Raw genomic sequence first — 27,907 nt, 5'->3', positions numbered from 1 at the left:
TAGCATATGTTTTAAATAAATGTTATTTATTTAGATATAGCATAACTGTTATTGTGTATTTAATTGCTGTCATAATATTGTCACTTCCCTTTCACTCTCAATACGCAATGCCATATACAGTTTTTGTGTGACAATGTCCTCTTTTTCCTCATGGGGTCGCTGTTGAGAGCAGGACAAACGTTAATCCCGGTGCTGTTCGCCACACAGGTTAAGAGATTTGCAGTTAAAGATATTGCCTAAATGCAGACTGTAATGCTTTATAAATGTGAATTTTCATTAGACTCTTCCCGGTTGTCGAAATGTTTTTGTGCAACATCAAAAGGTTCTATTAACACTTCAAAGTGTGAAATTAGAATAAACCTGACACGATTTATTCCCATTTATCAGGCCAAGGAATATAAATGTTAACATTCCCTGTGGCATTGCATTACCTCAGACACTCTGGATCTGCCTGTAACCAGACCTGACCTGGGTATGTATGTGTGTGTGTGTGTGTGTGTGTGTGTGTGTGTGTGTGTGTGTGTGTGTGATTAGATATTGCAGCATGTTGGAGCAAGGCTATGCAGATTTCAACCTCTCTGAATCCTTTGTCTGCATGCTTTACTGCTGAAGGTGAAGCTCTCTCATGAGCTTGGCCAGCATGTGCCGACAGGCCAGCGGAATGGCTGCAGCTCAGGTGAGTTAAGCGCTCTGAAAAATGCAGTTTGGCGAGATTTTAGATTGGGGGGCAGGGAGGGGCTGCGGACAGGTGCTGACTTCCCCAGCAGGGGACAAAAGACTCACTGGGGCCTTTCCAGCACAATCTGAGGAAGGAACAAAAGACAATCAGTTAAAAATGAATTCAATGCATTGTATCACAAATGAAGTATTCTATTTAAAGTCTTGTGTCTGGTGGCCAATTTGGGAGTCTATGTTTTGTGTGTGTGTGTGTGTGTGTGTGTGTACATCTGCGTATTGTATGCATTCTGTTCTTATATGTAAATGGAAATTCTTTGCTTTTCAGTCCTGTTTGAAAAGATACGCGAGGGACTGTTCACAAGGTCGTTCCAAGCTCCTCCCACCAAGCACCTGTGGTCCCAAAAGAGGGGGGTGAAAAGACGGCAGGGATTGGCTTTTCAGCAGCCAATGACGAGTGAAGAGGCTGATTTTCATGAAAAGGCGACAGGGGCTTCAGCACACATTTGATGCAGCACATTGCAGCGTGTGATACAGGCTCGCCACTGAATTTGAGATTAAATTCAAATTGTTACTTTAGGACTTCGTTGGGACATTGACCAAGCCATGGCTGTTACGAATTTCCACTACATTACTCGGATGAGTAGTGGATTCAAAGTCTACATTCTGGAGGGTAAGTGATTTCAGTCATGCAATCTTTTTGCTGTCATCATGGTCTGGTTTGTTCTTTGAACTTCTTAAATGTCATCATATTCATAGTTTTTCTCCTATTCCAGAAGAATGATCATGTCACACGTTACACAGATTGTTAAACTGATTCACATTCTAGGAGGAGTCCTTGAAATGTTTCCAAGAATATTTGAGTCAGTACATGATGATCATCCTGTAATTAACATTGAATAGATGCTCATGGGAGATAACGTCTGCACCTGGGTTCGGAACCTCTTACCCTAGAGCTAAAAAAACCCCCACCAATGTGGCTTTTTAAATCATTTAATGCTAGAGATAAGCCATAATCATTTGCTTTGGAAAAATACTGCGGGGATCGTGTACATATAATTGTACATGCAAATGCAGCAGTAGTGCCTGGAAAGTGCTTGAAAAAAAAGTTATCTGATCAAGAATCAGAGAGCCTTGAAGGACGACCAGCTTAACCTGAAGCCCTTTTGGAAAAACAACCATGCCGGAGGCAGTAGAAAATCACTCAAGGTGTGGTTTACACTCGATCCTACCACCATCCTGCACTGTCAGACATTCACACATCACTGCCCCGAGGTCGGCTTTTGTGTGAATGTGTGTGAGTATATGTGTGTATGCATGCAGTTCTAGCATGTGCAAGTGCAAGCAAGTGAGCCGGGTTCAACCTCCACACAGCACTCGGCTTGCCACCCACCAGCATAGCCACCAAGGAATTTCAAATGTTTGAAATTTGATAAAACTTCGTTCCACAAAGTCAAGAATGTGCCAAACAGATCAGGGGTGTTAATGTTTGGCCAGAAGCACAATGTCTCTTGTCAGACCATTGATGTCCGTTGGGTATTAACGTGTTTTGTGACAGAAGAAAGCAATCCTTGCACTCTTTATTGTGTGGACCTCATCCATTGTTTGTCCCTGGTCTGTACTATTACTCCACAAAGACTCCACAATTTGTGACTCATTCATTAAAAAACTTGCAAAGGTCTTTGTGATCCATATTATCCCGTCGAATTATCTTCCACAAAAAGCTAAGTCCAAGAAAAAAGAATCCTTTGTTGACACAAACTCTGAAAAATGTGAATCTTTGAGGGAAATTAAGCAGAAGAGATTTTATTTGATGCAAGTTAATCATCAGATTAAACTCTGCCCTCATATCAGATTACCATGGACGTTGAATGCTTGCAGGGAGCGCCTTAACCCACAGAATGGGAAAGGTGTGATCTTTAATGTGGTGTAAATGGCCGTGGACACAGCAAATTGTCTTTACGGCATACCACAATTACACGTAACAAAGCTGTGTCATTACCAACGAAGGGGAAAAAACTCACCCGGTAACTACTGTATGGCAAGTGGCCATCACAGAACAATGTGATTTAGTTTTAGGTACAAATTACCTGTGAGTTCCTAAAGGGCTTTTTGTAAGCAGGCAAATTCGCAAGTGTGACTTTGCCTCTTTTAAACCAAGAGAAGCCGAACAACTCCCTGCACATGACTTTTGGTTAAAATCTTGGTTGTTGTAACACGATATTGTGTCACACAACATCATATTACAATGATTTAGGAAATGCTTTTGTCCAAAGTTACTGACAGACGAGGATTAAAGCATTTACGGAATTTGTTGAGCGACTTTCACTCAGGGTTAAGTGTCTTTATCAGGGATACAGTGGTAGGTATATTAATATTAATATTCAAGTTTAGGATGTGAAAGGCGAAGAGTAAAGTGCTGCTCTATTCAAATGTGCACGCAAATTACTGAGGAGGAGCTGGTCACTAAATAGACGTGAGAGTGGTTCATGATTGAAGTTTAAGGGGAACTTGTGACCAGTACAGTACCAGTACTGCAGTCACGCGTTGTACACAACATGCACTGTGACAACGCTCATAGGCGTGAGACGTGTGTTTCCCCCGCAGGGCAGTCCCAGCTTAGCCGCCAAATCAAACGATGACAACTGGCAGTGCCAGTTTCCCACCGTTTTGCTCACCGTCAGTTATGGGAATGTGTTTTTTGGGCCAAATGTTTTTTGAATATGACAGTTACCGTTAGAGGTGAATCAGCTGGTAAAAGCTGTACTCATCGACCCAGAATATCTGGTTCTACTGCTCAACGAAGTTTACATTTAACGGTGGCTCATGATTTTCCCACAATTAAGTCATGCAGGTGGTTATGACATCCAAAGGATTAGAGTCAGAGTCGGTTGCTTGTTTACTTGTTTGCCACACCTTTATCCTGCACCTTAGCAGGATAGATACAAATACAATCAAAACTATCTATCTATCTATCTATCTATCTATCTATCTATCTATCTATCTATCTATCTATCTATCTATCTATCTATCTATCTATCTCTGTAATTTGTTGTTGATTCTATTGAATGGATTAATGGAATTTAAAAAGTCTTGCTTGTGTTGCTTGATAGGTCAGCCCAGCCTGAGAAGTGAGGACAGGTACAGGCCTGTGACCAGTGACAGAATGCGAGTACTTCCTGCTCATCAAATCAGGCGTAAGAACAGCTCAGAGCGTGGGTTAACCCTGGAGGAAAGGTACAAAAACCTGATTAAACCAGATTCATGTCAGTAAGGTCAAATATAACAATTTCTCTGCTGCCAAGATCCTGTTTCAAGTTAGTTCTCTCATATTTGCCCTCCATGTTTGGGACTCATGTAAATTGTTTACTTTAAGGAGGATGAAGGTCCACAGCAGAACCATTGCTGGTGTGGTGCGGAGGGCATCTGTCTTAAGTGAGCCGGATAGCCTAGGATCTTCATGGAGCCGGACGTCCAGCCCTGCCACACCCACCACCCCTTTGTCCAATGTTGCATTCCCTAGTCCAGTTATGGATGAACCGCTGGCACTCATCAAGAAACCAAGAAGAGACAATGAGGTGACAGAGGAGAAAACTAGGTCCAGCAGCATCAGTCAAATACAGGTATGTATCAAAACATAATGAAATATTTTTAAAAGTTCAATGACTTCCTTCGTCTCCAGAGGCAAATGAGTGCAACGTGGGTCCCTGTTCAGCCCCACATTATCTGTAACTATCACCTACCGAAGACCAAGTTTGGGGTTGTGTTCAATTGCAACCCCCACAAAAGTATTCTCTCAGAGCAGTTACATGCTCCTAGTGTAGGCACAGCTAAAGACCCCTCACATCACCTTCATCCTCAGAGCCTATGACGGGCCATCTGTGTCACCTTATCTACTCAATCTCGAAGGAGCCATATCAGAATGCAGCAGGAGTGCTCCATTCCCAAAAGTCTTTAGAGTGCAGCGGCAGGTCCTGGCCTGTCCCAGATATGCAATCCAGCCAGATTCAGGAGAAAATGTGAGCAATGGGTGTTGGAATTTCATCAACAAGCCCCAACAAACCAGTGGTGCTGCTGACCTGGTGCCACTTGATCAGGGAGTTGTTGTTCTCCAAATGCTCGCTCAGGAACCCTCCCCCTTGCCTTTATGGATAACGAACAGGAAAGATGACTTTTTAGAGTTATCCTATTTGGGAGGCAAACCCATGAATTCCTTTGTGAAGAGAAAAGACCCGTCAACATTTTTTTGTTGTAACCCGAGACGTTCTATTTGAATGGGTTCAACTGCCGTTGAGTTTGGGGGCCTTCGGGTGACAGGTTCGAAATGACGTTTGCCTCTTGTTGCTTGCAGAGTCGCCCCTCTGTGATCACCTGCGTCTCTTCGACAACAAAGTCCAGCCGCAGGAGCGAGAACTGCTGCAGCCACATCACAGGTGGGTGATCCAAGAAGCTTTTGTGGTCGGCAGGGAACAACCGACGTATTCCAAGATTCTGTGGATCTGCTCCACAGTCCGTACAGACCTGGTTTAATTGCCATATACCCTTGTTTAAAATGAAACGTTTCACTTGATCCCATGATCCCGTGATCACGGATAATTATCTTGTTAAATTAATGGTATGTGAACATCAACAAAGTTGTAGTGACCATGAAGAATGATAACACAAGGATATCATCTTGTAGCTGTGGGGCACAAATTACTGCATACTTCCAAAATCAACGTAATAACTTAAGTGTATTATGTCTATGTTATTCTAGACTATTTAGTGACTTCACTTCAGCTCAGCTTCTGGCACAATAGGGTTATGTTATCTTTTCTGACATGCAATCTTTGCCTTGCTTCATCAGTAATGTCGGAACAGAACTGTGACCACGTAGAGGAGCACTTCAAAAGGAGCCTGGGGATGGACTACCACAAGGCCACGTCTCAACAGCAGCTCTCCATCAACGTCTCAGTGGACGACCACTTCGCCAAGGCCCTAGGCGAGAAATGGCACCAGCTCAAGGCATCCTCTTCCTCCTGCAGCTCCTCCCCGACCTCCACCTCCTCATCCCCTCCAAGTAGCCCGAGCCTTGCCAACTCACCACGCTTTGTCCAGAGTCCCAGTAGCCCGACCACAAGCACCCAGAGCCTCCTTTGGCCCATCAAGTAGGATGCAGGCCCGTGTTGCTGGCAGCAAGTGGGTATAACAGACTTGTGGGAATTCTGTGCCACGCTGAGCTGGCCCATGTGTTTAAAAAACCCTAAAGACTACACTAGGGAGAAGGGATGGTACATGGAGGCAGATATGCCACAAAGTATACATCTGGCCAATCTGAAGTGCTAATTTCAAGTGACCCACCCTTGTATAATGAATTTATTGCAGAGAAAGTCAAACCTTGAGCCAAACCAATATGTCTAACAGTGGTGAGATGAGAGAAACAATTAATTATCCATGAAAATACCAGTGAACTGAAACTGGGCAAATCCAAGCTTTAGATAATGTTACCATTTGAAAGACACAGAGTATTCATAAAGTGCTGAAATTAATTTATACTCTGCTCATCATACCATGATGAAGGCCATAAAACATGACTAGCCTATTCAACAAGGATAGTTGGACAGTGGTTTTGCTAAAAAAAATAATAAAACTGGCCATAATTTTATTGCTGTATAGGTAGACTATAATATGTGAAATAGCCTTTCTGCATTTCATCTGTCAGCTACCTGTAACATAACTATATGTTTTATTAATAGAGCTTGTGTTTCATATTAGGTACAAGCTGAATGGTCCACGTTTTGTTGACATCTCTATGTGCTAGAACCAAGACTGACAACAGTATTACAACGGGACATTTTTTTTCCATTTCAATACCTGTATGCTTCAACGTCTGTACTACGGTCAGCTTTTGTACAATAAAATCTTTTTTTATGTCAGAAATGTGTGTGTTCGTTTCTTATCCAAACATCTCACCTGCATGATGTTGTTATCTGTATGGTGCTTCGTTTGGGGGGGGGGGGACCTACAATCATCCAAATTTTAAAAGCAGCCAGAGACGAGAGATGGGCTTTCTCTGCGTGCAGATTTCAGACAAACACATCAAAGCAGTCACGTCCAATGCGAGACATCCTGCCCTCCACAAAGGCCCGGCCAACCGCTTACAGGTGACTGTCTCGGGTTACACCTAAAGCCGTGACTCATGCGGGCCGCCTGGGCACTATAGGTGTTGTTGTAACCTGAGAAGCGCGTGGAATGCGGCCAATTGCAGCACATCTAGACAGCAGCGTCATCGCCGTACCATAGCTGGATGTGGGAAAGTGTTGTAGAGGTAATGTTCTTTACTTCTGCGATGCGCGGTGAGACTAGGCATCTAGTATGAGCCCCAACACTTCAAACATCTGAAGGGAGGCAAGTAAAACACTCCCTATAGCAAACTGGTTGGATTATACGCCAGGCAAAAGTGCGCCACACCTAAACTTGCAGCTTTTCCTTTAACACCAACCAGAAAAACGAACACGGTGGGTGTAATTGTACATTCATTCGTTTTGTACACCACCTGTTCTTACATCGTCTTTTTTTCACAGTGATTTTTCTTCCAAATCGCCACTGCAGCTCTTTGATTATCGTAAGCCTCCAATTGACAGTGTGTAATTGAGCCTGTACGGCCCTCGGGCCCCGCGTAATTAGCTCCGTGCTAATGACCTTCCCTTGTCCAGATCGCCCCGGGGGACAGGCAGAGACTGGAACCCTCCGCCACTGCTCACAGATAGATGGAAGCCGAGGGGCTTGAAGGAGGATCAAAGCCTCGCCTGGATTTTGAGGAGCCGTTTTTGGAGAGGCGCAGATGAAAAGCGTCCGACCAGGCTACCCCGCGTCGAGCGCGGAACACCCTCCTCGTCTCCGCCCCCGCACCTCACCTTTGATTCCAGCCATCTGCTGCGCTCCCAGGTGTGCAGTGAGAAATGAACACTGCTGAAACGGCCAGTCAAACCCATTCACGTAACAAGTTCGTTCCAACCTTTTCTGTCTGTTCTTTTTCTTCCAGGGGTGGGGTACAGGGCTTTGACCATTGTGTGACCTCTCCCCCTCCACACACACACACACACACACCTAAGAGCAATGACTAGCTCACACCAATGATGATGCCCAGTTAGTCACGTCCGGAAGACTGAGGCTGAATGACGACAGTGACATTCACGGTGTGATGACACCTGTCCCAGTCAGAGCATCAGACAGGTTAATAGCTTTGGTGACACATTCAGTGTCTGGGTCTTAAAACTGTAGCCTAAGCGACCTTAACAACCAGACAACTGTCTATTCCTCTACTTCAGGTGTATGAAGGACACCAAAATCTAATGGGGAAACTAGAAGAACCTCACGCATGTCCTACAATCACCTTTGGGGTTGGTTTGCTTCTTTTACCACTAAACAGTTTGCAACATGAACAATTTTTATTATGACGATTACAAAAGATTTCAACACTGAAATTTCTTTTTGTATTTACTTTGAAGAATGAGCTGGAGGAGAGAAGAAGGAGCCCAGGTAACAGGCCTCAGCAGGCTCTGGACTTTTTCACTCACAAATTCCTCTCTCCTGAATGATCCTACAGATCCTGTTTGGCAAGGGAAAGGTGGGAGGGATGGATAAATGGATGCTTTGCTTAGGTTCTGTCTTGGGAACTGTTCAGTTTATTATTTGCATGCTGAATCTTGTCTAACGCAACTGGAACTTCATGGTGCAAATAACATTTCTGAGAATGAGACTCAAAATTATTTTTGAAGTGAGTATAGCTGGAAAATCAAGTATGCAAATGTTCGGCATTCAGTGTGACAATGGAGTGCAGTTCGTATGCTTGTGAACAATTATTACAAACTGATTTTTTTCGGTCTGAGGTCTATATGTATTTAGACACTATGCATTTTTTAAATGAGCAGGTGCATTAATGGTCTGTCAGGTTCCAATGGCACCTGTCAAGTTGGGTTTCCCCCAGCAGTGGGTTTCCATGAAATGAAAGTCAAAAATATTACTTTTTATTCAACTAGCAAATCTGCCATCTACTTATAAATTGACAAAAAAGAATAGGACATTTAAGGGAACTGCATGATTAAAATCCCCAGGATTTCTTCTGAATTATACAAACATAATTTCCTATTATGGTTTTATGTCATTTTAATAGACATCAGTGTCAGAGTATTGCAGTGGAAACTTCTTACACCGATTCAGAATCTCTTCTTTAAGCAACTAGTAAACACTCTCGTCTCTAAGCTGTTGAGGCAAGACAACAAAATAACAGGTCTTGCAGGGTGCTCCCAGCATGCACCACATGGATGGATGTTGTTTACCTGCAGCAGAGAGTCAGAAGAGGCCTCAGAATTTCCCACATTTCACTTTAAGCCTCCGTTGGAGGTTACTTGTAAAACAAGTCGGGCCAATACAGAACCTACCCACAAACTACAGGATCAGCTGCCAGTGCCTTCACAGATCAGAGCTGTTTTGGAGGCACATTGTCACACTGTGTCAAAAAAAAAAGTTTTGAAAAAACATCTGTGAAACATTTTTATGTTCTCTCAACTTCACACCCATGTAGTTGAGTCCTGGATGTGAAGTTGAGAGAACTTAAAAATACTTTGCAGCTGGTTGCATAAAATGATTAATTTTCCCAACTGCTTTTTTTTTACAGACTTGGCGGTTTTTAATAGTTTTAATGTTGGCTGATGTTTGTAAGCTGACACGTGAACATAACATAACTGAACATAATGGGTGGTAGTAGCCTAGTGGGTAACACACTCGCCTATGAACCAGAAGACCCGGGTTCGAATCCCAGTTACTACCATTGTGTCCCTGAGCAAGACACTTAACCCTAAGTTGCTCCAGGGAGACTGTCCCTGTAACTACTGATTGTAAGTCGCTCTGGATAAGGACGTCTGATAAATGCTGTAAATGTAAATGTAAATGTAAACTCAGTCTAACTGCATGTTTGTCTTTATTTTCATGTATTACAGAATTCCAATTTTACTAAGAACATTTGGTCACGCCCATGTCCAAATGTTGCAGTAGTGATGTAAACTAGGGCATCTGAGTTTTAAACCAGGGCAGACGTGTGGAAAAGCACGCTTGGAGACTGGAGCAATAACACAGTGCCATCTGGAGAACTGTGATGCACAGGAGCCTGCTGTGCCTTTGCATTCATTTCTTGCCAGCAGGGGCCTGAAAATAATACATATGCAATTTGAAAATTCCAATCTTTCAATGAACTAGTACTAACTCAGCATTTATCTATTTGCTTGCTGGCTTACTTGCTTTGAACCACGAAACAGTGTCACTTGACAAACTGTATGGCACACACTCTATGATACAGGTCATGTGAGCAAATGTGAGCCAATGAGCAGAGGGCGTGCGGCATTGCTCTGGCAGAAGGTGGTGTGTAGAGTCAGGTTGCCACCTAGCTGTCTGCAAACAGCCTTTAGTGTACCATAAGTCCAGTTTCTCAATTGTACACACATGCACATTCTTTTTATTGTACCTAAACAGCTTTGACTATTTTACACCAAATTGTTTCAGATTTATTGAAAAAGAAATAAGCATTTCTGCTGTGCTAATCTATACTAATTCAGCAAGAAATTCTCCTGTAAATATGTCGTTGCAAAGTAAATGTTTTATGCCACTCTGTCACGTGGCATGAGGAACAAAAGTGTGTTTGAAAGTAGATCACTGAAAGGCTGCAAGAATAGCCGAAGTAGATTAAGAAAATTGATCAGTCCTCCTTGCACGGCCCAGAAAAGGGTAATGATTAATTTCCCCTCAAACAAACAGAGAATGATAAACAAACTATGAATAAAGGACGCAGGAGAGCAAAAATGGGATTTATCATGGGCGTTATGAATGTGTGGCCTACTTTTAGGATCCAGCAAGTTCCCTTTTTTCGTATCTCCCACATGAAATCAAAGCCATGGAATCGAGGGTGCACAGATATTCAGAAACAGCCTGTTTGCGAGAGTCGTGTTTACGCTGGTGTCACCGGACAGACCAGCCATTCAAGGTTGTCTTCACTGGCGACAAAACAATATTTATTTAGCAATCTTTTTGTGTGCTAGAATCGTTAACCTTTTGTTCAGGAATTACATAAGAGTGAAGTGGATATAAATCTGACAGATGACAGTCTGTTGTTTACACCCTTGCCTCAAAAATGCATGACAAAAAAAACCCAGGATGGAGACGCGTGCGACGTAGGTCACCGTGTCTCACTTTTCGGCCATGTTGCGTCATTCGCCATCACGATCATGTATTCCATACTGTGGTCTCTCGTGAAATTCACATCGCTACAGACACTGTGAAGGCGGTAAATCAATGTCACTCTCTCCGCCACATAACCAGCAGCTTCACGGCATCAACATGAACAAGCATGCTGTTGTTGTTTTCATCTAGGAGGGTTGAGTCTGGTATCTCCTTCCGTCCAATCAAGAATGTCTACAGACCGATAGGGCACTACGGAAATATCTCTGTTTACCTTTGCACACAAAGTAGTAAAAGCGTTTACGTCCATTTCATAAATCTCAGCGCATAATTTCCACAGGCATGTGTGTTTGCATAGCTGAAATTCATGTCATTTGAACCCTTCTTGTAAACAGGGATTATTGCTGTTTATTGATTGTCAATGTTTTTATGGTTTCTGGCGTTTATAGGTCCTACAGATAGTCGTAATATTCATGTGGGATTCATTAGTTTTATTTATATTGTTTTTAAATAATATACTCAGTTTTACGGTTATCGATATAGGGCTTTATGGTGCGTGATTGTCTTGATTGAATCATTCGAATAAAGATTCAGCTCTCGCAGTGAAGTATATCGATCAATACTCTGCAAGGCCTAAAAGGCCATGGAGTCAGATTCAAATTTTCTCTGTTTTCTCAAGGTAACAACATATTTTCTTGTTATCTCAAGATAACAAATTTTACTTCCTCGAGATAACAACTTAACAACATTAAAAAAAAAAATCCATAAAATCCATCTAAACTATACTTATACAAATATACTACTCTGAATGGTTTTGAAAGGAATGAAAATTAATTTAAAGGAATCAGGTGGTTCATCTATAAACCCGCATCTATTTTAAGCAGAAGCAATAACCTGTATTTATAAAGGAATTCCATGTTTTAATTTTTATTTCACACTCAAAAAGACACACTTCACATTTTTGTTCTTTGCAGGCTAACTTTCACAATAGTTGCTATTGAAACGTTATAATTCCCCACAACATTGAAAGCTGCCGCTGATTGGCCCTGTTCAGTGCTGTTCTGCCCATTGTTTGTCTATGGCCCCATGTTCATATCATTATGTGCAATCTCCATAACTAGTGCCTGTGAAAGAAATGGTAGTAATTGCAGTATCATACCCATATTTTATGGTAACTAGTGTTTTGCTTCTTTAAACCCAGTTAAATGGGGAGGGTTGCTTCAGGAAAGGCATCCGGCGTGGAACTTTTGCCATGTCAATTTTTGCAGACAACCAGAGCACTTCCACCACTGTGTTGATGAACAGGAGTGTTTTTTGCTTCTTTAGTTATAGCTGCCAACACTGAGGTTCTAACAAAAAGATGTGATGTAAATTATGTTCTCGAATGCATTTGGTGATGCAAATGAACTCTTTGTGTGGTTTTATTTTGAAAATGATTCCAGTTTAACAGAGCAAGACAACAAGTAAATTGTTTCTAGAGCGTCAACATGTGTGCTTCATATGTGGATGATTGTTAAACTGATTTCTTTTCAGTGGTCTTGGTGCTTGTTCTTTGTTTTATGAAGATGGCATACTTTACAGTTGGTTGTGATGCGTGATATGGACCCCGTGGGAAAAACAACACACACAAACACACACACACCACGTGATTCCTTCATGAGTGAGCTGTAATCATGGGATTTTTAGTAATGCATTGATTATACATAAGCATCTATAACCATTAATTATGGGAGCTCCATGCAGGACACACTCACATAAGCTACAATTTCACAAGGGCACGAAGAGAGAAACAAATGAAACTTTCGTCTAATTGCGTGGCATAATCATTCCCCAACTTAATGCAGAGGTGCTGCACTGTCAGAGACAGCTTGCAAGATTTTAAACTGCTTGTGTGCACAGTAAGGTGCAGTGGTGGCCTAGCGGTTAAGGAAGCAGCCCCGTAATCAGAGGGTTGCCGGTTCGAATCCCAAGCCGCCAAGGCACCACTGAGGTGACACTGAGCAAAGCACCATCCCCACACACTGCTCCCCGGGCGTCTGTCATGGCTGCCCACTGCTCACTCGGGGTGATGGGTTAAATGCAGAGGACACATTTTGTTGTGTGCACCGTGTGCTGTGCTGCTGTGTATCACAATGACAATGATTTCACTTTCTCTCTCTCTAAAAAACTGGTTCGGCATTCAAGGGATTTTTTGTCTACACTGAAAAACAACATTGCTCATTAGCAAAATCCATTGCTTATTAATCACAGCAGGTCATGCAAATTATTTGTAGGCTTGTGCTGCATTTAAACACAGAGCAGCTGTAAATATAAGCAATAATATCAGCGATTTCAGACAACTAGAGGTAACCTGACTACAAGGTAATGAGGTAAATACAAACCCACTAATGCTAATGCTAATTCTGGCTAATGTTTTTTTTTTTTAATGTTTTGCTCATGTTCACTGTGTTTAACATTCCACCAACAAATCTGCGAATCTGCCGACAAAGGACATTTATTCCATTAAGATAATTTTGTATTGACCCACAATTTGTTGGTGAAATTTGCCTGCTGCTTGCAACTCTCGACAGACCCCATGAAAACATCTTGTTTTAGAGGCTCACTGCTGAGCGTCCGTATTCTGGGCTGTTTGTGGGACTTGAGACGTGACTGCGGCTGTAGGTGGGTGAGACGCTGCAAACCAGACTATTTAGTCTAATGGTTTGTTTCCTGTTTGGTATTTCTTTTTCCAGGCAGTTGCTCTAAATGCAGTGTTGATGCTGTGGTTGCGGACCACTGTGTCTCCAGAGCTGAAAAAAAAAAATCAATACCACGGAATAAATTTCAGGTAACAAAAAGAAGAGTCCTGTTTTCCCTCCCGAATGCGTTCAGCCCTCCCTGCTTGTTTAGACTGGACTCAGTCTGGGGCGAGTGGAAAGTTCAATAGTTCAAGACTACCTGAGGCCTTCAGGCAGCTACGTAGAAATACTGCTTGGCATCGGCATATTTTTTTAGTGCAGATCTTTAAAAAGTGTTCAGGCATGGAGCTCAGGTATATACACAGCATGTGGCTGGTTGCCAGATCCTGCCCACGTTAAAATGCCTGCGGCCGTGGTTGTGCTGTGTGGAAGAAAATACCTAGAAAGTTTAGGAAGGACTGCAATTGCAGCACAGATGCTTGTGCAGAATATGTGCCAGACCAGGTTGGTCCACAGTCATGCAGTTAAAAAGTAATGAATCAATAAAATGAGAAATACAAAGAATTTCAGACATGTGAAAGTGTGATTGAGTGACATCACCATAGGTGAGCAAGTGTTGTCCATGCGGGCATGGCGCGGCGGGTGCACGGAGAGGAGGACGAAGAGTGATGAGGAATGAAGGACGCTATCACCTGACATCACGAAACAGGGGTTTACTGGTGAATCACAGGACAGGGGAGACATAACGTTAAAGACCTGACAGCGAACAGAAACGAACAGGGCAGCTTTATACAATTGACACAGGTGAAAACGATTAGGGAACATTACACATGACAACAGTGAAACTCCGGACCGTGGTAACCCCTTTTCGGACCAGATCGTGACAGAGCCTGACTCAATCACAACAGATAAAGAGGATTTTGATAATCACAACAAAAATAGCTGTGAGGGCCTGTGTTTAAAATGACAGGAACAAAACTCAAACCACAAGGTGAGGTAATCTTGCTCATATTGATGTTGCATCAAAGTTCTGTGGTTGTTTTCCTCTTTATGGAGCTCTGGTCAATCAGGCCGGATTGGTCTTAAGTGAAAGTGAAGTGATTGTCATTGTGAGAGACTGCAGCACAGCACACAATGCACACAACAAAAGTGTTTTCTCAGTGGCACCTCAGTGGCAGCGTGCTAAGCAGGGCTCAGTCTATGAAACCCAGGTAGAAACACCGGAGGAGGCAGCAATATCCACAGGGCTCCAGCCCTGCAGTCGCTGGGGGTCCTATCCTGCCCTGGAGGACCTGGACACTCTGGCTGACCCCCTGCCTTCCTCTGGCAGAGCGGAGGCACGAGCAGCCCCTGCCACTGCACGTCCCTTCATCCAGGCCTGCTCCCTGCATTTCTCCGTTATGGATTTAGGGGCTTCGGCCACACTGGTTGCCCTCTGTACAACAACATCAACATTTGTTTTTTATATATCTCGTAATCACATACAGTATGTCTCAATGGGCTTTGACAGGCCCTACAGTTGACACCCCCCACACTTGACCCTTCTGCACACAAGGAAAAACTCCACACAAAAAAACTCTAGGAGAGAGAAAAAAAAGAAAGGATGAAACCTTGGGAAGGATTGATACAGAGGGGGACCAGCTTCCAGGGTAGAGTGAGCAATGGGGACTAGCCGCATTACTTCTCCCTTCAGAAGAAGCCCCTAACCTTGAACTTTGGGGGGGGGGGGGGGGGGGGGGGGGGGTGCCTCCCTGGCTGGACAAAGGGGCATGCTGTGGCCAGTCCATCTCACCCTGGACTGGCACGGTCGGGTCAGGGGCCTCTCTGGATTTCTGCTTAGCTGTGGCACCGCCACCTGGTGGTAGAGAAGTGGGGGTTACTGCCCCCCTCTTTCACTACAGTTTGAAGAAGAGTTTCAGAATACCAAAAGTCATATGGTAAATCAATAATAAAGCGTTTTTTGTTGCTGTTAAAGAACATTGTCAGGTATGAGGTGATCCATACCTAAGACTATAACAGCAGCATGACTAAATGTATTCATTTAATGGCCACCAAAACCCCCCTGATCCATCCAAACAGGTATGTGTCATAAGCAGATGTTATATACTGTAAAATGCAGGGTGGTGTCTTCATTGGATTAAACTTGATTTTCCAACACATCCCACGGATTGAATTCTGGGATTTTGGAGGCCAAGTCAACACATCAAAGTCGTGTTCCTCAAACCATTCTCAAAGCATCTTTGCTCAGTAGCAGGGCACAGTATGTTGCTTCACATTACAATTATAATTTCTTATACAGACTATTGAGATAGAGTACAATTAGCAAGTAATTATTTAAAAAGCTTCTTTGTCTTCATATCAATGCCATATAGATACATGTGTGTGTATATTTGAATTCGTTCAGGATTAAAATGCTATTATCTTACATACATGTATCCTATTATAAAGCAGGGGTCACCAATCCTGGTCCTGGAGGCCACCAGTCCTGCAAGTCTTAGATCTTTCCATGTTGCACCACATTCCTCTCAATAACCAGCTGATAACGAGAAGTTGGTAAATGTATATATATTAATCCAGAAGGAAATTGCTTCTCTGCTTTTAACCCATCACCCTTGGTGAGCAGTGAGCAGCCATGAAAGGTGCCCGGGGAGCAGTGTGTGGGGACGGTGCTTTGCACAGTGGCAACTCAGTGGTACCTTTGTGGACCGGGAATCGAACTGACAACCTTCTGATTATGGGGGATGCTTCCTTAACCGCTTGGCCACTGCCCCTAAATAAAGCTAAACACAAAAAAGAACAGGATAATAGCCTTCCAGGACCAGGGCTGGTGACCCCTGCTATAAATCATCAATGCAGTGATTATTTCTAAGACCATTGATTATGCCAAAAAGACTAATGCCAAACATTCCTGGCACTTTGGCATCGCACCCTGGTCCAAACGTTCGATTTGAGGTCAAAGTTCCAGCTCATGTTCACAGCAGTTTTGCTGAATGAACAGGTCAAGGCTCACACTTCCTACTGGACACTAAGTACTACAAATATTACTAATTAATAGTTTGACTAGCAAAGGAAGATGTCAGCAATTCAGAGGGCACTGTAGGCCATTGAGTGTAATGTTGAAAGTGCTGACATGTTCCTTTTCATGGAAACTTTGAGTATTGGGAGGTTTATAACTAACTCTTGGACCCCTATTAGTTGATTCACGTGTGATGCGGCATGCCTAAGAACAAATTTTAAAATGACAGTATTTAACGTTCCATATGCTATAGTAAATTAAATATCAGACTATTTTAAAATAGCATTGTCTCCTAAATTCATGTGGTGTTGGGATCGGTGTTTGTCTGTAATTGACAGGATGTGTGAGTGTGTGTATATATGAGGGCACGTGGACTCTGTAATTACTCCAGCATAACACCATTATGCACCATTATAAATCCAGATAAACCCAGCAACAGTCCAAATGAGAGCCCGGAACAATCTGAAGCGTTTACGAAGTCTATAAACAAATGTAAAATACACGAAAAGAAATTACTGTTTTGAAAATGTGGCATAATTACTAACTGCAATGGGACCTGGGGACCAGTCAAAAGAAAAGTAAATATTCTCTGTGTGTGGAGATGGGCTTTGTGTTACTGTAAAGTAATTAAAAGAGCATTCCCAGCACTGGCCACATTAAATACAATGCACCACGTGTCTACAGTGCAAAGGATTTGGAAAAAGCTGTAAAAGACGACTACATAAATCTTGAAAAATTTAACATTCAAGCAGAAACAGTTGGATGTAGGACATTAAAACGCGCTACTAAATGGTTGTCGATTAGAGTAAAAAAAAAATTTAAGGGTTGTAAAAGGTGAATCAAAGCGTTTCGTCGGGAACATGCACATTGAACTCATCCGGAAGCGCTTCTTCCTTTTATCAACTGTCACGCGACGGCTGCGACTCTTCCTTTTCTTTTCTTGTCTTTTTCTTTTTGGTTTAAAGGTAACCTTGGCACGGTTTAGGGGGTAGAAAGGAACAAGGGGAGTCTGGATAATTTTCAACAGTTTCCTGCGACTTCGCTAAACATTAAATCCCTCCGCCGCGTGGCGCGCCGTGACGCAGCCGCTGCGCTCCGCCCGCGGCGGCGATATAAACGAGTCCGCGCCAGAAGAGCGCCGCCACTGCCCTAGGGACTACCCGGGGACAGAAATATACAGTCGACTACGTCTGTGCGTTTGGATAGAAAGCATTGGGTTTTTTTTTTTTTAGAATATATTGATATATATTTTGTTTTAAACCAGCACTGAGGGCGCGAGACATTTTAAAGTTGGCGCGTTTTTTTTTATTTGCGTCCGCTGAAGTCCTCATTTGGAGAAGTCGCGCTTTTAAGGTCGTTGGTAAGTATGTTTTTTTTTTTTTTACATTACGCAAAAAAGCTAAATGTTTTTTAGAAAAAAACTGTCAAGGAGTTTGAAAGTTTGAAATCGCTTACAAAGCAAGTTATTAATTATTAGACCAGTCGAGGGCTGATACGGTGACACGCTGCGTGCGTTGCGGCGCCTGAGCGTCATTTCCCGGGCATTTCATGTCCCGGACGTCAACGCTGGACAAATAGGAGCGCGCATCCCACTTAAATTAGCGTGTCTGTGTCCCCCACCACCACCACTAGGACCTGTTGCTGTTCGTCGACGCGTCGGCCACGTGAAAGTTCCCTGTAATTAAAAAAATCCCCTCCTTTTCCCTCCTGCGCTGTCGACTCAGCCCGGATTGTCTTACCCTTTGATTCCGAGTAATTCCCTCGATTCTTATGTAATTCTGCAATATTTGCAGCCCAGAAGCACTGCGCATTGTTCTGTGTGTTTGTCTGCGGTACTCATAACACATGCAGCAAGACGACAGATGCAGCATCTGCTACATTACTGCTGCTGCAGGCGATAATTATTGCGCTGAATGGTGCAGCATCTCTGCTGACGCTTGGCCTACAGACTCATTATTAATGCCGGCCAAAAAAATAAATAAAAAAATGTTAGTTGCCTGTCGGCCAATGAACTTGACCATCAACCAGCTCTCTCTCAAAAGGTGTAAGAGCAAAACCCTGCTGCACTGACCGCGATGCAGATAACAGTGTAGTTAGAAGCTGGGTTATCAAGAAAGCCAGGCTGGTCCATGTCCACGGTGCCGAATAAAAACGGCGCAGAACTGGAACGTGCTGGTCAGTGCACGCACCGGATAACTTGGTCAACCAAAAACAAGGGAAATGAATGAGGGGTAAACTAGGAAACTAAATGAATGTGGCGCCACATTCATTTGGTTTCCAGAATAAGGTCAAATTCCCCATTGTGGCGTTTGCTGGAATGTTTTCTGATGGACGTCCAGAGTTTAGCGGACCTCAGTCTGGGGAGACGTCTTCAATTACAGAGTCCTCGCTACTGTGAAAGTGTGTGTCTGTGTGTGTGTGTGTGTGTGTGTGTGTGTGTGTGTGTGTGTGTGTATATATATATATATATATATATATATATATATATTTTTTTTTTTTCTGGATATTCCTCTGTCGTCTGTTCTGCATTGTTCCTCCAAACCCTCTCACAGCACACCATTTAATGGCCTTTTTTCCTTCTATAGCTGACGTTCTGGTGTTTTGGTTTTAAGGCCTATATATTGCTACCTCTAAAACGGCCCAATAAAAGAAGCGGTTGGCGCTGATTACATGGCTTGTTTACTTGCTTCTTCGTAGTTCCACTGACAAGTGAATGTTTGCCCTCTGCTTTTATTTAACAGAATGTTTCATCGATCGTCACCCGGGCCTGTTGCACAATGGACGTCAGCTCAGCCTGCATAATCGATCAGAGCCAATCCAAGCCCCTCACAAAACTTAGTATACGTAGATAGCAGTTGCCCCCCTCCCATGCCGTTTTCCTACCCTTCTCTTTGCAGTCGGAGATAGGAAAGGACCAGGGCAAGATTAGTCTTCCTGCTCACTTGACTGGTGAAGACGTTAAGTGTTTATTTATTAAAGACAGAAGAAATACCTCATTACAGTATTTAAAATTAGCCTTTGCCTGGATAATATTTGATAGTCTGCAGACATGGAATCCTCCACTATAGCTTCGCTGACGGCCATGACGACGTTAGCAGTGGCCACCCAAACAGGGCTGTCCAGCTACCTTTGGCTGCTGATTGTCGGCTTTGTCATCGCCTTTGTCCTGGCCTTCTCGGTGGGCGCCAACGACGTGGCCAACTCCTTCGGCACGGCGGTGGGGTCCGGCGTGGTGACCCTGCGCCAGGCCTGCATCCTGGCCACCGTCTTTGAGACCGTGGGCTCCATGCTGTTAGGCGCGAAAGTCAGCGAGACCATCCGGCAGGGCATCATCGATGTGAACATGTACAACAACTCTGAGCCTCTGCTGATGGCCGGTTCCATCAGTGCCATGTTCGGTGAGGAGCAGGTTCACACTTTTGACCAATTATAATAATAATAATAAAGCAAAACAGTAAAGTATGAAAACAGTGTTCATACTTGTGCTCCTCAGGATCTGCTGTCTGGCAACTGTTGGCCTCATTTCTGAAGCTGCCCATCTCCGGAACACACTGCATTGTGGGCGCTACTATTGGATTCTCCATGGTTGCCAAAGGTCATGAAGGGGTCAAGTGGCTGGAACTCCTCCGGATTGGTGTGTAATTTTTTTTTGTCTCGCATCTGAAAGGGGACTCTGAGAGGAAATAATAATCCTGCCGCCTGGAGATATTAATCCCATCATTCATGACTTGTTAGTTTAAACTCTCACACTATCTGTCAAATTTCATAAAAAAATAGCCTCTGGTCCTGTTCTATTTTGAGGACAGAACAAGCTGAACTTCAGACATGGTGGCACGTACACGGCAGCCACTGAGAAGATTTAGATTGTTTATGGAAACACGGCACATAGTCCTAAAAAGTCCTCCAAGGCCGTGATCCTTAGATAAACCGAATACCATGTCTGAACTCGACACAAATCCATAAATTCTCACTATTCCTTCACAAAATATATCGCAAGAGATGCTGTACTGATGAGCTAAAGTCTCTTTCTGCAGTGGCATCCTGGTTCCTGTCTCCACTACTATCTGGCATCATGTCTGCTGTCCTCTTTTATTTTGTTCGCAAGTACATCCTCAATAAGGTAAGAGACAGCAGTGTGTTGTAGGTGTGAATGTCAGCCCATAGACTAAATAAACCAGGGTCTCACGGTGATTAGTGACATGGCCTCGCCCCACCAAGGCTGTGAGTTCGAACCCCGGCTCGGACCTTCTGTGTAGGCTCTCCCCGTGTTCCCTCCAGGTTTCCTCCCAATTTCACTTTCTTAAAATGTAATGGTGCAGAAAATAAGACAGCTAGCTGTTGGAGGGCTATAGGTTTTTTTTTTTTTTTTTTTGTAGCAAAAACTTGATAAATTGCTGATCATGTAGCAATCCATAAAACCCATCTGAATTTCTGATCGTGTCTAACAAGCAGAAGCATTTATTAGTATTTTTATGGGCTTTGTGGTCAAGTAGACAGGGAAAAAAAGGCTAAAGGAAAGACCTGCTGTGATGCAGGTTTAATGCCAAGCAGGCTGCTGCTGGGAATAACTGGGCCCTCGATTGTGCAATTGTGAACTGTTGCCAAGTCCGACACTGAGGAGAAAAAAAGGTCCAGTTAGCCAAGTCTCACGGTTCACTGCAGCCCGGGTGTCGGCGGGTTGTAAGGTTCAGGGGGCGTGTCCATGCTGTCAGCATGTGAAAGCTGGTGACCTGTGTCTGTGACAAAAAAAAAAAACACTTACACAGACAGACAGCAAACCAAGCTTGTGTCCATGCAGCACACGGGCTCAGTCTGGCCGCAGCCGGCGTTGGTGGAGAATCGGTGGGCAGTGTGACGTCTTGTGGTTTTGGGAGTGTCGGCCTGAGGTTTGAGGACTGGCAGTTGTACAGGCCAGACTGCTTATATTGAGGGGTCATGCATCATTTTATATTTATGCAGTTTTTCTGTTTCTCACACACTGAATGCAGCTGCACAAAACTGTGTGACTGAAATCTCATTGATTATACGTTAAAGCCATTATACTGTATTGTAAACAAACATGCATCACGTATTTATGTGAAATATTTATAGCAATTTAATTACTTTTGAAACCTATTTCAGGAAAACCCAGTGCCCAACGGTTTACGAGCCCTCCCCATCTTCTATGCTGTCACCATGGCGATCAACCTGTTTTCCATCATGTTCACTGGAGCACCATGTGAGTTCAGAACCAAAATCACAATGCATCAGGGTCTGGGAATTCTCCAAGAACCCAGTGGCCCTGTGTTCACAAGCTCCATGTAGGACTTGCACAGACCTTCCTTTGTGTGCCTAAGATAAAAACGAGGTTAGGTTTTCTTTCTTTGTTCCTTTTAGTTATTTGTCATGCACCCCACATCTAAAAACTATTTGGCATGTTTGTATGGGCTGTCTGTTATTGATATTTAAATATATAGAGAGAGAGAATAATACTCAGGGCTCCTCTACACGTTTCTTCTCTACAAGGCTGAATAACAGGAGAAGACAGCCAGCCTGGGTCTCTCGCCGAGCTGCCGGCAGCAAGCCAGTCTGTGTCAAGAGATACACGGTGAAATCAATGGCAGCCTGCACTTTGCAAGCAGCAGATACTCTCTCAGGGCACAAAGTGACTCAGCCGGTTCCTTCGTTGGTACAAGCTGTACACACGCTTAGAGGAGCAACTTTAACACAGCCGTGCAACGCTCAAATACAGCTTAGCATAAATAAATGCTTAAGTTAAATATAATTAGCAAATGTCAGCTAGCTAAAAAGCTGGTTTGTCATATAAGTCTCTATGGAAATAAAAAATGACAAAATGAGTTTAGTCAGTTTCAGAAAGGTGACATTTTCTTATTGCCCTTATTGCCAAATTGTCTCACGGCTTCAAGTTTACCCCCCACCATACGGCATGTTTAGTCTGACACGGCTCGGCGGCAACCAGTTTCCACAGGGCAGTTTCCCTGCACGCTTCTGTCCCGTAATTACATGATCATAGTTTGCTTCAGTTCGGAGTAATCCTACACAATTACCACAAATACAGTCACCTGACCTACTGGTTGCAGACAACCGGGCATCTCTTCCTAAGGTAAATAGTAGAAAGCTGAAATCTGAATGTTTAAAGAAGGCCCAAATTGGAAACCGAGCGTGAACTTCATGTAACGGCCAACCCTAAATTATCAGCTCCAAGATGGCTCATCAGGCAAAGTTGAACACTTTAGTCACTGCCGTGTCACCACGACGGCAGGACAAACAGTGCATGTCCTGGCTGGTCTTCCAGAAAACAATGGCAATTCTAGCAGTCCGGGTTAATCACCAAACCGCAGCACCTTTCAAGCTACCATTATCTGGTAGCAACCAGCACGTGGGCCGTCTGATAGGCCACCTTGTTCTGGAGTGGGCTGTTCCTGTCTCAGCGGGTCTCTGTGCCAGGCCGCTCACATGACTTCTAGCACTGTTCACTGGAAATTGAAAGGTCATGTGACTTTTGGTGCCGCGTTACAAAAAAATGGCTGGTCTCAGAGGAGTAATTTGCCATTTTTGGGGTGGGGGGGTTTTGAAAATGTACCCAACAGTCACATGCTCTACATACTGATCCAGCTTAATGTCTGAAGAGAAGTAAAAATCCACTTTTAACTCTGCAATTTATTAACATTTATTAACATGCAGTTCAAATTTAACTCAGACAAGTACTAAATATTTATGGCTATTTTATGATGAGTTTAGTATTTTTGTCTGAAATTTCAGGAAATGTTAGTCTTGTCCGCTCTTTACCCCATCATTAAAATGAGGAAATAACAAAAATAACAACAAGGTGCTTGTATATTTTCTGCTTTGATACTATTCAAAGTGAATACCATAAATGGCATTTAAACTGAATTAAAATGATATTGCTTTTGTTACTATTGGTTTTCCATACTTCCCGTGCCTACCTGTTTTAATATACTGTAGATGTATTGTACTGTAATGTACTGTACTGTAGATTAATGTACTACAGAGCAGTGATTGGTTTTCTCAGCAGAACCCTTCTCTCTTGGGGCTGTGGTGGCCTAGCAGGTAAGGAAATAATCCCATAATCGGAAGGTTGCCACACACTGCTCCCTGGGTGCCTTTCATGGCTGCCCACTGCTCACCAAGGGTGATGGTTAAAAGCAGAGGACACATTTCATTGTGTCACCATGTGTTGTGCTGCAGTGTTTCACAATGACAATCACTTTGACTGCAAAATAATTCTCGATATCTCCTCTTTTTCACTTTGCAGTGCTGGGTTTTAACAAGATCCCATGGTGGGGAACCCTCCTCATCTCGCTGGGCTGTGCCCTTCTCACCGCCCTGGTGGTGTGGTTTATTGTGTGTCCTCGTCTTGACAAGAAAATCAAACGTAAGTTCCTGTGCATTAAGAACTGTAAAAAACATCTCTCTATATTTTTTTTACTTTACAAGACACAAGATGCCACAATTGCCATTGTATAAGAACACTTAGATGTTTTTGGAACCAAGCCAGCAGATAAAAATAAAACCGCCAAGGTGCCACTGAGCAAAGCACCATCCCCACATGCTGCTCCCCGGGCTCCTGTCATGGCTGCTCACTGCTCACCAAGGGTGATGGTTAAAAGCAGAGGACACGTTTCGTTGTGTCACCGTGTGCTGTGCTGCAGTGTTTCACAATGACAGTCACTTCACTTTCATGATGGAACTGAGGGGGAATACTCTGGCTCTGTGGTTTGGTCTGGATTGTTCTGATTGTGTAGATCTGTGTATTATAAATGTGTGCCTATTGTAGTGTTGCCGTCATATAATTTTCCTGTCTCTGTACATGTTAGTGTTTTTTTTTTTTATCTTTGTTACACATTTGTAGATTAATCATATTTAGCAGAAAATGAACATGCTTACATTGTGTCATTTTTTTTCCAGAGGAAATATCTGCCAAACCCTGTGAAACCCCTCTGATGGAAAAGAATCTTCCTAAACCTGCTTCCTTGGAGACTTCCCCAGTCCATCAGTCCTATTCCCCAGTTCCCCAGACGCCCCCCGCTGACAGCAGAGTAGCCTTTGCCATTGGAGGCTCGGAGGAAGCTGACTTGGACAGTAAAGAATTTGACACCAAAGACCTGGACTACGCCAATGGTGAGACAGATGTTTTCATTAGAGCCGTGCCTGTGTGTATCTAATACCACAATACGTAACTGGGCTCCCCAAACAGATCATAGAGCTTCTTAATTTGGTGTGGGTTGTGAAGTTGGATGCCTTTCTCTCTGTTTGAACTCCATAGCCCTCAATGGCCACGCTGGATCCATTGCGGTTAGTGAACTGAACAGCGGCCAGTATAACACCGTACACAAAGACTCAGGTCTCTACAAGGACCTGCTGCACAAACTGCACATGGCCAAAGTGGGCGATTGCATGGGTGAGACCGGCGACCGTCCCATCCGGCGAAACAACAGCTACACCTCCTACACCATGGCCATCTACGGCATCCACGGGGCTCCCAAAGACGGAGAGGGTAGCCGCTCGGGCGAGGAGGGAGAGAAGAGGCGATCGCGGATGGACAGCTACAACAGCTACTGCAACGCTGTGGCCAGTGGGACCCAGCCCGGGGACGGGGCGGTGTCGCTGATGCTTGAGGGCGAGGCCAGTGCTGAGGACTCTCTGGAGGAGGAAGAGGTGGACGAGCTGGAGGTGGACAAACCTGAGGTGTCTCAGCTTTTCCAGTTCCTCCAGATCCTCACCGCCTGCTTTGGGTCCTTTGCTCATGGAGGAAATGATGTCAGGTGTGTCTTGGAAACCAAAAGAGAATATTCAAACTGCAGCAGTAGAAAAGATTAATTCATGTCAGACAAAAAAAACAGTCTGAATATACTGTTGTGTTCAGTGCAGAAGTGCTAAAAGCGTCTCTGTTTCCAGAGCTTTTTAATTGGCGCAAAACTTGAAAGCCTCCTTTCTTCTTCTCTCTCTCAGCAATGCGATTGGTCCCTTGGTGGCACTGTGGCTGGTTTATGAAAACGGCTCCGTGGTGTCCAACAGTCCCACGCCCGTCTGGCTTTTGCTGTATGGAGGAGTGGGCATCTGTGCTGGGCTGTGGGTGTGGGGCCGGAGAGTGATCCAGACCATGGGCAAAGATCTGACTCCCATAACCCCCTCCAGGTAAAGGCGCAACGGCAAGCAGCAAGCAATCACCGAGCAAATCAGAAAAAGCCCTTCGAACTTACGTCACCTCGAAAACCAGTAGTCATGGTCTCGCCCACCTTGGCATGCGACTGCTTACGGGAAGATTTGTGGCCATCTAACCAGGATTGGCAGAGTAGGTCAGTGGCCAAACTGCGGTAACCCTGTGTTGTAAAGTAAAATATCTGCCAGGAAGATCGCAAGGGCTGTTGATAGGGTAAAGACACACATCTTTATTTTAAACCGTTTTCAGCAGTTACAACTTAAAGTGTGATGACGATCGACACAAACGTTCACCTCTTTTAGGGGAAAAGTTGCTAATTTTAGCATTCTGAAGTATTCGATGGCAAACAACCAGGAAGTGGTTCTGGCTACGTTTGCATGTCATGACTATTCATAAAAAAAAACCAAAATCCTATCATTCCCATAGTGAGCAGTGGGCAGCCATCGAAGGCGCCCAGGGATGGATGGTGCTTTGGTGAAGGGCACCTCAGGGGCACCTTGGCGGTTCGGGATTTGAACCCACAACCCTTTGGTTATGAGTCCACTAGGCCACAAAATTAAACAAAATGAACTTAACTCTTAAAAAAACAAGAAATGGATAAGCATAATATTATCTAAAGTTCTCAGTGGCGCAGGATAGAAGGTCCCACAGTAGAAAGCCCCCGCAGGCACGTTCCTCAGCCGTTTGTTTGCTCAACATTTTCGTACAGCGCGGCCTTTCTTTTTTTGGTCACACCGACCCGTACAGCCTCCCCGCGTTTTTTTTTTATCGCAAAACATAGATAAAGTGCAGGCGACGAGTAAACATGCGCCCGGAAGTGCAGAGAAAGGTGCTCGCCTGACTTGTTTTCCTTTTGAACCCTGCAGCGGATTCAGTATCGAACTGGCCTCGGCCGTGACGGTGGTGGTGGCCTCTAACGTCGGACTGCCCGTCAGTACCACTCACTGCAAGGTAACCCGCAATTTTACAAAATAAAGCAAATGATGAGGTGAATTCATAAGAATGCTCGAATGTTACCTTGCTATTAGTTGCAGTTGCTGTTTAAAAATAACACTATACAGATATTTATTGCACTGACATACAAAACCACCAATTTGGTAATAATGCTAATGCCGGGAATAGTGGTGTAAACCCTAATGATTATATGGGGAAAGACTGCCCTCTGTTGGGGTAAAAAAAAAAATTATGTTAATCACATATATGCTGAATGGAATTGTAAATGCAGTAAAAGTGCTTTGTGCATTGTTCCATCACAAACTGCCTCTGTCTGTGTGCAACCCAGGTGGGCTCTGTGGTGGCGGTCGGATGGCTTCGCTCCAGAAAGGCGGTCGACTGGCATCTCTTCCGGAATATTTTCATCGCCTGGTTTGTGACGGTGCCCATCTCTGGCCTCATCAGCGCTGCCATCATGGCCCTGTTCACCTTCGTCATCCTCTGATGCTCCTAACGCAACAAACACAAACACTGCTCAGCAGAACCAGTATATGCTTTGTTGAGTCATTTTATGAAAACATCCGTTTTCATGATATATTATGTTACTGTTTTGTACTGTACATAGACTATTGATGTCACCTTTGTGCTCTGTAATTATTGTACATATCTTGCTTGGCTGTTTGGATCATTATTCGGAACTATCACTGCGAATTTATACGTGATTTTGAAAATTTTAGATCTGGTAAACAAGTATCAAACATGTGTACTTACTACAATGACATTTTTATTGTAATATTATGATGCACTTGCATGAATGTAATAACTTATTACCTATAGTGCATATTATAATTGTAATAAAAAAAATTAACAGTGTTTAATACATTTTTTTAGTATGTCCAGGGTTTGTCTCATTAATAATTTCTAAAGAGTGAACACATACATAGCCTGTTTCAGAAGGTTACACAAATTCAAGATAGAATTGAGTGGTGGACAGATAGCTAAATAAATGGAGCCATAATGGCGGGGAATAACAACATCTGGAAAGAACACATGTGGAGTTATGTACTTAACAAAAAAAGGTGAAATAACTGAAAACATGTTTTATATTCTAGTTTCTTCAAAATATCCACCCTTTTGCTCTGATTACTGCTTTGCACACTCTTGGCATTCTCTCGATGAGCTTCAAGAGGTCGTCACCTGAAATGCTTT

The 27,907-nt window shown here is 43.6% G+C and overlaps 2 protein-coding genes and 2 long non-coding RNA genes across 4 annotated transcripts; all 4 read left to right on the top strand.

Moving 5' to 3' along the window:
• The first annotated feature begins 435 nt into the window (after window positions 1-435).
• On the top strand, window positions 436-6,594 carry vgll4l (vestigial like 4 like). The gene is made up of 7 exons (XM_028996170.1): window positions 436-472; window positions 613-676; window positions 1,004-1,348; window positions 3,789-3,912; window positions 4,052-4,298; window positions 5,027-5,108; window positions 5,522-6,594. Exons 3-7 carry the CDS (start codon window positions 1,282-1,284, stop codon window positions 5,824-5,826), a joined length of 825 nt encoding a protein of 274 aa, XP_028852003.1. The 5' UTR covers window positions 436-472; window positions 613-676; window positions 1,004-1,281; the 3' UTR covers window positions 5,827-6,594.
• A 614-nt stretch (window positions 6,595-7,208) lies between these two features.
• On the top strand, window positions 7,209-7,840 carry LOC114800179 (uncharacterized). Its single transcript, XR_003751342.1, has 3 exons — window positions 7,209-7,279; window positions 7,371-7,602; window positions 7,700-7,840. It is a non-coding gene; the product is annotated as an uncharacterized LOC114800179 (long non-coding RNA).
• Window positions 7,841-7,845: 5 nt separating this feature from the next.
• On the top strand, window positions 7,846-8,198 carry LOC114800178 (uncharacterized). Its single transcript, XR_003751341.1, has 3 exons — window positions 7,846-7,890; window positions 7,986-8,057; window positions 8,166-8,198. It is a non-coding gene; the product is annotated as an uncharacterized LOC114800178 (long non-coding RNA).
• Window positions 8,199-17,733: 9,535 nt separating this feature from the next.
• Window positions 17,734-27,580, top strand: slc20a1a (solute carrier family 20 member 1a). Its single transcript, XM_028997052.1, has 11 exons — window positions 17,734-17,941; window positions 19,323-19,979; window positions 20,075-20,215; window positions 20,616-20,701; window positions 21,703-21,799; window positions 23,858-23,977; window positions 24,511-24,723; window positions 24,869-25,367; window positions 25,555-25,740; window positions 26,632-26,716; window positions 27,048-27,580. The coding sequence occupies exons 2-11, from the start codon at window positions 19,631-19,633 to the stop codon at window positions 27,201-27,203; spliced, it is 1,932 nt and encodes a 643-aa protein (XP_028852885.1). The 5' UTR covers window positions 17,734-17,941; window positions 19,323-19,630; the 3' UTR covers window positions 27,204-27,580.
• The last annotated feature ends 327 nt before the right edge of the window (window positions 27,581-27,907 follow it).

Source organism: Denticeps clupeoides, chromosome 11 (assembly GCF_900700375.1).
Source record: "Denticeps clupeoides chromosome 11, fDenClu1.1, whole genome shotgun sequence".
Classification (NCBI taxonomy): Eukaryota; Metazoa; Chordata; class Actinopteri; order Clupeiformes; family Denticipitidae; genus Denticeps; species Denticeps clupeoides.
The sequence above is the reverse complement of the archived record's forward strand: the minus strand, read 5'-3'. Positions and strand labels throughout refer to the sequence as shown.